General features: G+C 35.6%; 2 protein-coding genes across 3 annotated transcripts in view; both read left to right on the top strand.

Annotated features, from left to right (window-relative positions):
* Positions 2,556-3,612, top strand: LOC109228140. Its single transcript, XM_019393320.1, has 2 exons — positions 2,556-2,671; positions 2,874-3,612. Exons 1-2 carry the CDS (start codon positions 2,556-2,558, stop codon positions 3,610-3,612), a joined length of 855 nt encoding a protein of 284 aa, XP_019248865.1.
* LOC109227550 overlaps positions 10,191-13,136 on the top strand; it is a 3,484-nt gene continuing 538 nt past the window's right edge. The window contains exons 1-4 of one of the 2 annotated variants that reach the window (XM_019392754.1): positions 10,191-10,765; positions 12,452-12,604; positions 12,711-12,742; positions 12,847-12,904. In XM_019392754.1, coding sequence (XP_019248299.1) covers positions 10,472-10,765; positions 12,452-12,604; positions 12,711-12,731 — 468 coding nt within the window. In that variant the 5' untranslated portion in view covers positions 10,191-10,471 and the 3' untranslated portion in view covers positions 12,732-12,742; positions 12,847-12,904. Of the gene's footprint in view, positions 10,766-12,451; positions 12,605-12,710; positions 12,905-13,136 lie in introns of both variants that reach the window. The other variant, XM_019392753.1, reaches the window with a different exon arrangement.

The following is a 13,136-nucleotide window of genomic DNA, read 5'->3' as shown; positions in this document are numbered from 1 at the left end:
ATGAGAAAAGAATAGAAATCCGTAAGCTGTATACTATAAAACAAAATAAATAAAGTAATGTGAAGTACTACTATAACTTTTCATCGGAATAAATTCCGATTAGTTTAATCTGGTTTGATAATATTATGCACCTGGACCCCATTGGGTTCTAAATTTAGTAGAAACATTTTGGTATCTGTAACTATGAGCGCTTTAACTTTGAAAAATGACATGACTTCTTCGTTAAATTATGAGCCCTTTAACTTTGAGAAGTGATTTGACCTCTTTGTTAATTGATGCTCTGATAAATATTTAGCTATTACTGAACAGTCTTTACAAATGGCAATGTGGCCAACTAATAAACACAATAGGAATTTAGTATGTTCTTATTAAAATGTTATTTGCGAGTTTTTGAAGTGTGATAACCCTGATAAATTATTAATTGTTGTCAACCTAAATCAACATGATGTGGTTTTTAAGAGCTAAAAATCGAGATTTTCATGTAATTACTGTAAAGGTAACTTAATAGTATAACTTTTTTTTACAGCACTAGTATATAGAATATAAACAATTTATGATTCAATTAAAGGTAGCAGAAGCCTGAGCCACCATCTTTCATTTCTTTTCTGTCTCTGTATTGATCTTAGGTTTCAATTCCTTAAAATGATATTTGGTCTAAGGGTTGAGCTGTTATTTCAAAAAGTTTTGAGACTTTCTGCTGTGCTCTTTAAAGGAGATCGATTTCATTTCCAAATTTTGAGCTAGGGCATATACTTGGTCACCTGCATCGTCAGTTTGCTCTTCTTTACATGTTCATCCATTTTTCTCTTAGTAAGTTGCAATCTCTTACTTACCGTAATCCCTTTCCCTTTTTCCCCACTTTTTTTCCGATTCTACTGGTTGATTGTTAGATGTGGCTTTTAGTTGCATTGATATCTTACCTTACATGAATTACTTACATAAATCCTAAGTCATTTCCCCTTTTCCCAATAATTTCTATGATGTTGTGGATTCTCTATGTAAATTGTATATCTCTTTGTTTCCTTGTATAAATTTCATGCTTAACTCTAATCCCTATTTTCCTCTTTTATTATTTGGTTCTGTTAGTACATTTTTTGGCGTTGTTACATTGCGACTTTTTTTGATTCTCATGTTTATCAGCCAAATCAATTAAAAATGCATTATGCGGTTGAAGACTTTAGAGAAGCTATTTCTCGAAATGTAAGATGTTTTATGTAAAATCTAAATGATTTTTAAGTTCTTGTTTGTTTTTTAATTAATTTTCCTTTTTCTCTTCTTTTTTTTGTTTTGTTGTATTATTCCAGGCTACAAGAACTTGGTGTGGCAGGCAGTTTACGACAACTGTGAGCTACCAAGATTGGTTACGTAAGTATTATATTTTGGACCAAGATCGCATTGGCTTCTCTTTAAATTTCATCACGCACGTGAAATGTTACGGTACTTCATGCCGCAGTAGAAGTCTAATACTAATGTTATCGCTGCCGATTCATTGCAAAGCTCTTGTATCTTTAAGTTGGTACATGCATTATCTTCCATAGCTTAAACTAGCTCGTCTATAAGTATTCATCATTGAGCACCGAAAAAGGGTTTACTTGTAAACCCATTTACATATCAAGCCTCCATCCAAGGTCATTAAAGTTGGGCTTATAAATCATCGTGCCCTGAGCCTTGGGGTCATATTTCAATAAAATGCTAGACATATGTTGTAATATAGAATTTTGGATCTTGTTGTAAAATACATTATCAATAAGTTTGAAAATTTGAATAGTTTAATTAATAGTCGTAAAATATTAGACAATTTTGTAGATAATGTTAGATTTTTACTCATTCTTCAATCTATATGGGAAGGATGTATTTTGGACATGATCAACCTAGTCTATATGATGTATCTATAGACTATAGGGATGGCAATGGGCGGTGTGAGTGCAGGGCGGTGCGGGTTTAGACACATCCGGAGCGGTGCGGGTTTAAACATATGAGGTTGCGGGGCGGGGGCCGTGGCGGGTCAAAAGAAGGAAACTCAATTTTCTAACTTTTTAAAGATGAGGTTTAAAGCTTAAAGTAAGGGACTCAATTACAAAGGGCTCTGAGGCGCATGTTTAGCAAGGTTTAGCTAACGTACGCTTCTGCCATGGCTAGACAAAGGAAGAAGCTTCCATCACCGACGGAAGTAAAGGAAAATGAAGGAAACACCAGCTCAATCTCAACCTAGGCGATGGCTAACGGGTATGGGAAGTGCACCCATAGTCTTTCACAATCCAGCTCAAGGTGTGGAAATTGATGGAACGACAGTTACGCCGGACACCGGAATTCAACAGAAACTGATACCACTGACGTTTGGAAGTTTTCTACCACATAAACTTCAACCAATTATGGAGGAAATTGAATGTGAAGGGGAACAATCTGTAGTGAAGGAAAATATGGAGACAATTCATCGACGATTGCAATTTTCAACAGCAGGAAATACTGTACAAATTCCTTCAGCACTAGTACCTTCAGAGAAAAATGGAAATAAGGAAGAAGTACATACCATGCAGAAGAATCGAAGCTCATAAATGGGTAAGACATTGAACTATATTCCCCCTGCTATACGTGAAGGTACATTCATTGTGCAAATTGAAGTAGAAGATACAAGGGAACAGGAAATTTACTGGAGTACAGCACTGATTGGGTATGTTTTGGGTGATAATCCTTATGAGAAATCAATGGACAATTATATTACAATGTTTGGAATTTTGTTGAAAAGCCCCAAATCCTTTATCATGATGAAGGATACTATATTTTTAGATTCCAAAACATTGAGGAAAGAGATTTGGTTTTACAGCAGGACCGTATACTTACCATAATAAACCTCTGATTCTGCAACATTGGAGTATGGATTTCAAGTTTGACCCTGGGTGTATGAGTGTTATTCCTTTATGGATCAAATTTTTGGGACTTCCATTGGGGTTTTGGTCCATAGAAGTATTGAGCAAACTAGCTAGTGTTGTTGGGAAGCCTCTATACACAGATAGAATTACTGCTAAGATGGAGAAGGTATCATATGCAAGAGTGCTTGTTGAAGCTGATGTTTCACATCCTTTCCCGGATAGTTTTGAAATGCAAACTCCAAGAGGGATAATCAACCAGCAAATTGAATATGATTGGAAACCTAAATTTTATTGTGATTGCATCAGATTTGGACATAATTCAAATGAATGTTGGATGAAGGAAAAGCTGGAAATGGAGAAGGAGTTCAAAGAGCAACCAAAGAGGAAAAGGAATAAGAACAAAACTAATCTAAAATGGCTACCAAAGGAGCATAGGGGGAATGAAACTAGTCAATTAGGAGGGCAAACAGAATTGGTAAAACAGTCTATAGTTGAGACAGAAGGGATGCAAACAGGATTGGTAAAACAGTCTATGCCAGAAGGCTGTACTCAAATGGCAAATGACAAATCTGAGGAATCAGGGCAGAAGGATCAAAATACTAGAACAATTGGTAAGGGCAAGGCTGTCCAACAAGCTCCAGTTGCATCAATTAGCTCTAGTAACAGATTTGGAATATTGCAAATCAATGACACAGACACAATCCAAGGGGACGCTGGCCCTTCCAGCTTCACCCAAAAATGAATCTCTGTACTTGGAATGTAAGGGGGATAATTAAGCCCCATAAACAGAAGGAGTTTAGGCTCTTTCTGAGGAAGTATAAGGTGGATGTTATTGGGTGTTTGGAAACAAGAGTTAAAGAAAGGAAGGCTTCTAAATTTTTGAATCAAGTGGCAAGGAACTGGAGTGCTTGTTGCAATTATAATGCACATCCAAATGGTAGGATTTGGTTACTATGGAAGAAGAATGTAAATGTCCAGATTTTAGTGATTGATGATCAGTTTATACATTGTGAAATTCATGAGACTAATTCCAATTTTAAGGCTATGGTAACTGTAGTCTACGCAAGCAATGATAGTACCCAAAGGAATCAACTGTGGAGGAAGCTCATTCAGATAGGGACTAATATCCAGGACTGCTGGTTGCTTAGTGGGGATTTCAACAATGTTCTTCATACTGATGACAGGATAGGAACACCAGTTACACAAGCTGAGACCCAAGGCTTTCAGGATATGATAAATATATTACAGCTTTCTCAGGTGAAGAGCTTAGGGTGGCACTATACTTGGCGCAACAAACAAGAACCTGATAAAAGAGTGTATAGCAGGATTGATTGGGCTTTTGGGAATTTTGAATGGCTACAACAATACAACCATATTGAAGCAGAGTTTTTGAATCCGGAGGTATCTGATCACTCTCCTATATTACTCCAATGTAGTCAAAGTAATCAGCAGAGGGGAATAAACCCTAAGCCTTTCAAACTATATGGATCAGTTATGGAGCACTCAGAATTCAAAGGGATAACTGAAAGGGTATGGAAGTAGGATCTAAAGGCTGAGCCAATGCAGAGGATCTGGCTGAAGTTAAAAATGTTGAAGTTGGACCTAAAAGACTTGAATACTTACATGGCTTCTTATAAGTACCAGCTGAATCAGGCAAGACACAAGCTAGAAATCATCCAGAATCAACTTATGACTCATCCTTTGGACCAGAACTTGATTGATCAAGAGAGGTTAGCGTTGGCAGAAACTGAGAAATGGAGTAATGTTGAAGAACAGGTTCTTAAGCAAAAATCTAGAGCAAATTGGATAGCTTGTGGTGATTCAAATTCAAAATATTTCCATGCACAATGGAAATTGAGGACAAGCAAGAATTTCATTGCCTCAGTATATAATGACAATGGGGTAAAGTTGACTGATCCTGTACAAGTGGAAAATGAGTTCATTTCTTTCTTTACTTAACTCATGGGTGAAGGTGGAAATGTTCACAGATGCCCAAATGCAGAAGTTATACACCAAGGGCCATGCCTTACACTCCAGCAGAAAGAAGAATTGATTCAAGAAGTTACAAGGGTGGAGATCTTAAATGCAATTAAAGATATGCCTCATGAAAAGGCCCCAGGGATAGATGGGTTCCCTATTGAATTTTTCACTAAGCATTGGCAGGAGGTGGGGAATGACATCTGTGAAGCCACAAAATAATTTCTTGCAACTGGGAAAATGCATCGAGGAGTCAGTAGCACTGCTGTGACCTTAATCCCTAAAGTGCAGAATCCAAGCCATGTCAAAGACTTCAGACCCATAGCATGTTGCATAACTTTGTACAAGATAATCACAAAGGTTATAAATGCTCGAATTAAGAAGGTCATTGGAGGGCTAGTTGGGGAGTCACAATCAGCTTTCATTGAGGGTCGTAGTATCACTGATAATATCCTCTTCACACATGAATTGTTCAAAGGTTACAATTGGAAGGGAATCTCCCCAAGATGTGTACTAAAAGTGGACTTGAGGAAAGCGTATGATACATTTGAGTGGTGCTTTCTGGAAAGAATATTGTTAGAGCTCGGCTTTCTTCATAAGTTCACAAGCTGGATTATGGAGTGTATTTCATCAGTGTCATACTCTCTAAATATAAATGGTGGTCTAACAACACCTTTTAAAGGAAGAAGGGGGATAAGGCAAGGGGACCCAATGTCGCCCTATCTTTTTGTTCTGGCTATGGAATATTTACAGAGGGAGTTTGCACAACTGATGAAAAATAAAGACTTCAAGTTTCATCCCAGGTGTAAAAGGCTTGGAGTGGTGCATATCTGTTTTGCAGACGATTTGCTTATGTTCTGTAAGGCTGATATTAAGTCTATTAGGTTGCTAAAGCAGACTTTCCTCAAGTTCTCTGAGGCTTCTGGTCTTCAAGCAAATGCAGAGAAGAGTTCTGTCTATTTAGCGGGTATTTTAAATGCACAAAAGCAGGATATTTTGCAAGAGTTGGGGTATTCTGAAGGTACTTTGCCATTTAAGTACTTGGGGGTTCCTTTGGCATCTAAAAAGCTCTCAATTATTCAGTGTTGGCCTTTAGTAGAGAAGATCACACATAAATCAATTGCTGGACAGCAAGGCTACTTTCATATGTAGGGCGTGTACAACTGATCAAATCAGTTCTGTTTGGGATTCAATCATACTGGGCACAGATCTTTCTTCTACCAAGAAAAGTGATGAAGATGGTTGAAGCTATATGCAGATCTTTCCTATGGACAGGTGCATCAAATGTCTCTAAAAGGGCATTGGTCTCATGGGAGAAAGTTTGCCTACCACAGGTTGTAGGAGGTCTAAATGTGATGAATATGATATATTGGAACAAAGCTGCAGTAGCAAAGCACTTGTGGGCAGTGGCAAAAAGGAAGGACAGTTTATGGATTAGATGGATCCATACCTTCTATATTAAACATAACATGTTGGAGCACATGCCAATTCCCAAGAATGCAGCTTGGGTGGTTCGGAAAATACTGGAAACAAGGAATTTCATTGGAGAAGTTCAAGGACTTCAGGGTGATCTTATGAGCAGATTGGGCCAATTACTGAAGGGTGACTCTTTCAGTATCAGAAAACTCTATAGACTGCAATTCCCTCAGCTCCCAAAAGTACCTTGGAAAGGTATTGTTTTGCAACCAAATTTACATCCCAGATTCAAGTTTATTCTTTGGTTAGCACTGCAACGGAGGCTAGCTACAGTTGATAGGCTCTTGAAGTTTAGAGTTCAGATTTCCCAACAATGTATTTTCTGTAAGCAAGCGGATGAAGTCTTTGATCATATCTTCTTTGAGTGCACTATGACTAAAGAAGTATGATCGAGACTACTGAAATGGCTTGGGCATAATAGAACTATCCGAGATTGGCAGAGTGAAGTGGCATGGATAAGTCAGTATGCTACAAAGAAGAATGGACATTGGGCAATTGTTACTTGCGTCTTTGGTATGATGATATATACCATATGGAAAGAAAGGAACAAACTCAGATTCCAGAGTGGGATAACTATTGTTATCAGCATTTGCAAGGAAATAGCAATCCATATACACACAGGGGGTCGATTAATACAGCATTGGCAACGAGCACTCGAAAAGCTTAATTGTTATCCTTAGGCGAATGTCTCTCTTACTTTGTATAGGAGACTGATGTTTTGATTTTGGGTACTTAGTCAAAGTACTTGTTTTACTTAGTCTACAGGATTGATGCAAATAGGAGTGTAGATGGTCAGCATCTACTTGCTTTGTAAAGTCAATTTTTGAAAATGAATAGAAATGTTATTTACCAAAAAAAAAAGATGAAATTGATTTCACATAATATAAGTCGACATATCTAATTATAGATGACATTAAAGTATCTATCAATGCTAAATAGTAGATCTTCCCTATTAGATAAGTAATCTACCATGTCCACGCAATTTTTTGAGCATTTTCTAGACTAATTAATAATTGATGTTATAAATATAAAAAAAAAGAGATGATCATATTTAGTACCCCATTTTGGTTTAAATTTTGTTACTCATTTCTTTTGGGATGTTAGAATGTCTTGTCGGCTTTATCAAAATTGATTATTGCAATTGAAGGGCATAAGGCTAGGTGATTTGTTATTTTAATATTGCACAAATGAGTAAATATGCGATAGTTGAATTAATTGATTTACGGCTCGGAGAGCGTCTCTCAGTACAGTAGTAGATGACGGAGCAAGTGAGTTCGAATTAAAGATAGAAAATTTTACTTTTTAAAATTTTTAAAAATAAAGTGGGATACTTTATGATGGACGGAGTGTTGAATATTGGGCGAGCTGTGCACAAATACCACTAAGAACAGCTCTTGTCTTTATATTTAAAGCCAGTGTTTTATATATGTCTTATAGTCTTTTAGCCACTGGTTTAATAAACTTTAACTGCCCCGACGAAAATACCTTCTCTGCTCATGGTCCTTAACGTTCAGGACTTCAAGACTAATGTCCTTACTTTTGAACTTGAAACTCTAAGTTCAGGACTTCAAGACTACATGTCCTTAATCTTTTTAGCCTGTACTCTATTTAGTTGCAGAACTTTCAGGGCTACATGTCCTTAACTTTTGAACTTGGAACTCAAACTTCAAGACCAAGCGTCCTTAACTTTTGAACTTGTAAGTCAAAGTTAAGGACCTATTGTCCTTAACTTTTGAACTTGTAACTGTAAGTTAAGGACTGCTTGTCCTTAACTTTTGAACGTGTAATGAACTTGGAAATCAAAGTTAAGGACCTATTGTTCCTTAACTTTTGAACTTGTAACTGTAAGTTCAGGACCTATTGTCCTTAACTTTTGAGCTTGTTAGTCTAAGTTCATGACCAAGTGTCCTTAACTTTTGAACTTGTAATTCTAAGTTCACGACCAAGTGTCCTTAACTTTTGAACTTGGAACTCTAAGTTAAGGACCAATTGTCCTTTATACATCCAACTCCTTAATCTGAATTTGTACCTCCAAATTCCAATGGATTTCTTCTTGTTGGACATGGAAATCCTGAATCAGCATAGAACTGCAAACATAAAATCAAACAAATATCACAACTTTGGCCTATATACAGTTTAATCCTAATTTTAGTCTTCTTCTATAGTACTCACCACATTTATTTTTCGAATTTAAGTTATATACATTAAAGATTTTTTGAAAAGTGCAAAATTAGCGAAATTTATTTGCCTTTACCTTAACAAGTTTTAAGTTCTACACATTGAATGTTACACAATCATATCACTTAAAAGTTAACTATATGTAAACCATATAGAAATAATTGATTGGGTATAAAAACAGTAAGCAAACAGTCTAATCAACACATGCATAGTGCATTTAAAGGAGAGTTGTGGCTAGAGGAATGTGGGGTCCACGTATATTTTGCATTTAAGAAATACAAACATGGAATTTTATTAAATGACATATATACCCTTGGTCAACCATCTTTCCTTTTCTATATAATAGAAAAATGTAATAATTTTTTATCGTTTCATTTGTAACAACTTTTTTTTATGTAATATAGAGGTCGTGTAGTAGATCAAATGATCACTTCTCGTTTTTTTTTTCTTTTTTTTTTTTTAAAAATTCTTTCACCTTCTTCTCCTTTCTTTTGTTCTTTCTCACTGCTTTTCATGACAAAAACTTGAATAATATTACATATTACTTACTTGTTAAAATCAAAAGATGCTTTATGGCAGAAATTTGACATCCATACTACGAATAAATTTTCAATTATAATTATACGTACATAATCTAAAAGCAAACCTAGGCCAACTCAGTTTTGCTAGCATATGGTATTCACCCTAGTATCATTTTGCAAAGCAAGCCTACGCCCACTCAGTTTTGCACAAGATTGATTAAAAGGAAAAAAAATAATTAAGTTTTTGTTTCAATTGAATTTAGCTATCTTGCAATGAAATTTAAGCAAATATAGTTTCTTTTTTTATTTTATAAAAAATATTAAAACTGTATTAGTGAAAAATAGGCTCACCGCATGAACCTATTGTATGGTGACAGATGTCGACGAAATTATTACGACAAAGAGGAACGTGTACAGAAGATGAGTGAGACGCCGTCTGGGAGAATTTTTGAAGAAAAATAAATGTATCATTTTGTGTTCAATTCCGTGATTATTTTTCCACATTAGGCATGTAGTATATGTAATTCTAAGATTGTTTATATTAAAATAAAAAAATTTAATCAAGCCGGATAAATTAATTAATTCACATTATATTCTAAGATTATAATCTCTTATCCTTGTAACAAAACGACCGCAAGAGTTAAGGTATCATAGTGTTTCAACCTAAATTTTTAGGAGTAGGGTTGTATAATATTAGGTGTGATTAAGGATGTCAAATACACAAACTAAGATATATTTGGACGGATTAAAAAACAAATTGAAAATTTAATCCGGTCAAAATATGGAATGTGATCAGTCCGGTAGATTTTTTATTTTTATTTTTTTTAAAAAATCATTATTTTGACACCACTAACAAAGAGATTTGAGAAAAATAGCGAAGCAAAGGGGCGAAGTTATATTACCTAACTAATTTTGGGATTGTATTAGTGGCGGACAGGGGCCGACCCACATGGGGTAGGGTTCATATATCCGCTTCGAAATATATANTTGAGTTAATTCTTCTTAGTATTTTCTGGAAGAAAAGATTATATATATATATATATATATATATAATCTTTTCTTCCAGAAAATACTAAGAAGAATTAACTCAATAGCAAAGTATATATAATTTCTTTGATATACTTTAATTAATTTTTTGTCATTTTTCACACATATTAAAGAATTCACCTTTTAATGTTAATTAATAATAAAATTGTCAATCTTAACCTTAATTTGTTTAGAAATACAATAAATATTTGTAGGCTCTTTATTTTAAGGTTGAAAAAAAGAAGTTTTAAGGAATATTATGGATCACAAAGGAAAATTAATTACAAATTTACAATTTAAGGAAAAAAAACTACATGCCTTAATTTTTCTCTTAATCGAAAATCTGAACTTTTATATATACATATATTTTTACTTCTTTGCATATACAAATTCTGGGCGGAGGCGTCGAAATCAATTTGAAAAATGGGGGAATCAGAAGGTGGAGGAGGAATCAGAAGGGTGACGGTGTTAACCGAGGAGATGAGGCGTAGAATTGCAGAAGGAGGAACGTCGACACTGACAGCGGCGGAGATTGAGCAAAAAGTTGCAGAAGGAGGTGGATACCTCAGGGGGTTTAAACCACCAGCCAATTACTCTTATGAAAAGTATGCCAACGATAGCGACGACGAGCTTTTGCCTGATGACGCTTTGCCTGAGCATCGCCCTGATTTTTACCATATTTGGCGTCATTATCACCACCAAGCTGCACAAACCAATGTATGTATTGTTTCCTTCCTTTCAATTTGAACTTTATAGATATATATATCATGTGCTTTATTTATATAATATTTAGTGTATTATGCATCTCGACTAATTCAACCAAGTACCTGGTCTGATTTGGGCAAATAATTACTTACATGTTGTTTAGGTCTTATCAAAACTAAACCAATAGCCTCGTTTGTTCCGATATTGTTTGGTTGCTATAGTGAAGTGTTGTTTATAGACGACATATGTTATAAGATAATATAAAAATCGTTATCGAGAAAAATATGGCTTTTATAGTGATGGTTGTTATATGGGGATGCTGTTATTGAGAGGTCTTACTGTATATGTCTCACTAATTGTAAGCTAATGGAGATGTTTTGGCCCTGATAACACAAGTTTCCCCATTGTCCATGAATGTGATTTAGTTTTTTTTCTTTGGTTATTCGAATTGGATAGGGTTTTTGTGATTTTCATGTCTTATTTATTGTTTATTGCTCTACTGCTTTGCTTCCTTTGGACCTAAATCTTGTTAGGAATTCATGACTCTTTTGGTTCCTCTGGCATACTAAAACTGATTGACCGTTCTGTTTCCCTATAAAAATACGAGAAAAGGTACTTTAGTTTCGTGTGGTTGGACTTTGCCCATTGGCGCTTCACCTGAGCATCATCACCCTCAATTTTTCCTTATTTGGTCACTATACCACCGGCAAACTCAACCAACCTATGTTTGTTTGCTTTCTTTCATTTTAAATTCTCTCGCCTTAACTTCCATATACATTTGCATGTCGTGTGCTTCTTTATTTATATATTTGTTGTGTAGCACACCAGGTACCTATTACTTCTACTACCTAGTAACTCTGTCCACTAGGGTTAGCCAGATAAAAAGGAAACAAAAGCTTCTTAAATTTTTCTTTTCTCATTCATATTGCTAATTTGTGTATTAGACCTTCCAAATAACATTGATAATTGTCATGTTTTGTCTGATTCTAAAGCCTGTTATTTTTAATCCTTTTGGGCAAAAAATAATTGCATGTTGTTAGTTCAAATTTTATATCAAAGCTTAGACCATTTGTAATCTGTTTCACTAATTTTAAGCCAATTCAGTTCCTAAGTTGCAGTATCAAGTACTAAATAGGAGTTTATTTATGTTTATATGTTTCCAGTGTACACGAATATGAATTTAGCTGTTACTTAGGGTATTTGAATTGTTAGAATGTATATATTTTCTTCTCAAGAGAATGTATTTATTTAATTATGTCTGGGGGATAACATGTTAATCATGTGACCTCTGAGCCTTCTCTGCTCATACTGGAACCAAGCCCTAGCGCCCCCCTCAAACCCCCCCCCCCCCCTCCCCCCCAACCACACAGAAATGCAAATCATGTTGTTATTATTGTGATTTCTGTGATATATCTATTCCTACTAGTTGTAGATCTATTACTACTACTTCTGTTAGGGATTGATGATTCTTTTGGTTCCTTTGGCATTAAACCTTCAACTGATTTCCTTTGCGGTGTTGGCTGGCCCCATATTCGCTTTTAAACTAATTGACTTGTCGTTCCCTTATAGAAAGACAAATTTAATTTTGAGTGGCTGAATCTACTTCATGTTATTTTGTTAGGTTTGTCCAATTCGATTATGATCTCTCTTGTTTCTTCCAGTTTGGATGGGCTTCATCATTGTTGGCTTGCTTGACAGGGTTTTGACCTTGATATCTATCCTGGCTGTTCTATGCTGGCTGATGTGCTGCCATTAGATAAGTCCTATACTAAGTCCCATACTAAGTATGGTGAGATAATGATGGAACTGGCTAACCTTGCTATCCAGCAATACAATGAGAAAGAGTGCAATGTATGTATTTGTCCCCTAAGCACCTTTGCTTTGTGGGATTAGTCTCCACCTCCACTACCCTTCCTGGCATGTTTTCTTTTTCAACTGATAGTGGCTCTGCTTGCAGGTTTTAAGTACAAGTTCTTGAGTATTGAGAAGGTGAACTATCGGTTAACGGGATTCCAAGAATTTTTTATGACTGTTAAAGTCTTAAATCTCACTCTTGGTTCTTCTATTGAAACTTTTCAAATACATGCTGGCAGACTGATTGCTGTTGCGGCGGGTACCAAAAAAGTCTTTAGTTGCCTGCCAAAAGGAGGGGTAAACACCTATCGAGTTTTACGATTTGCCTTATCTTTTTTGTGTGCGTTTCTGGTTTACAATTTTTTTTTTTTTTTTTTTTTTTGCTTTTCTGTGGCAATTGGATTTTTAGTCGGTCAACTGGGGGGTATCGGTATTATGATTTGATTGACCTATGTTCTATGGATATGTGAAAACACTATCGGTATGCTGAATTTCGGGAGACGATGCCCCCCCCCCCCCCCCCCCCCCC

The sequence above is a fragment of the Nicotiana attenuata genome, chromosome 6, assembly GCF_001879085.1.
Source record: "Nicotiana attenuata strain UT chromosome 6, NIATTr2, whole genome shotgun sequence".
NCBI lineage: Eukaryota > Viridiplantae > Streptophyta > Magnoliopsida > Solanales > Solanaceae > Nicotiana > Nicotiana attenuata.
Note: the sequence above shows the minus strand (reverse complement) of the source record. Positions and strands in the feature narration are given on the sequence as shown.

Bases quoted from the DNA above. Each gene is read 5' to 3' on its own strand.
- LOC109228140 (XM_019393320.1), top strand. From the start codon at position 2,556: ATGGGTAAGACATTGAACTATATTCCCCCTGCTATACGTGAAGGTACA. The intron at 2,672-2,873 runs GTATGTTTTGGG...GCAACATTGGAG, and splicing joins TGGAGTACAGCACTGATTGG to TATGGATTTCAAGTTTGACC.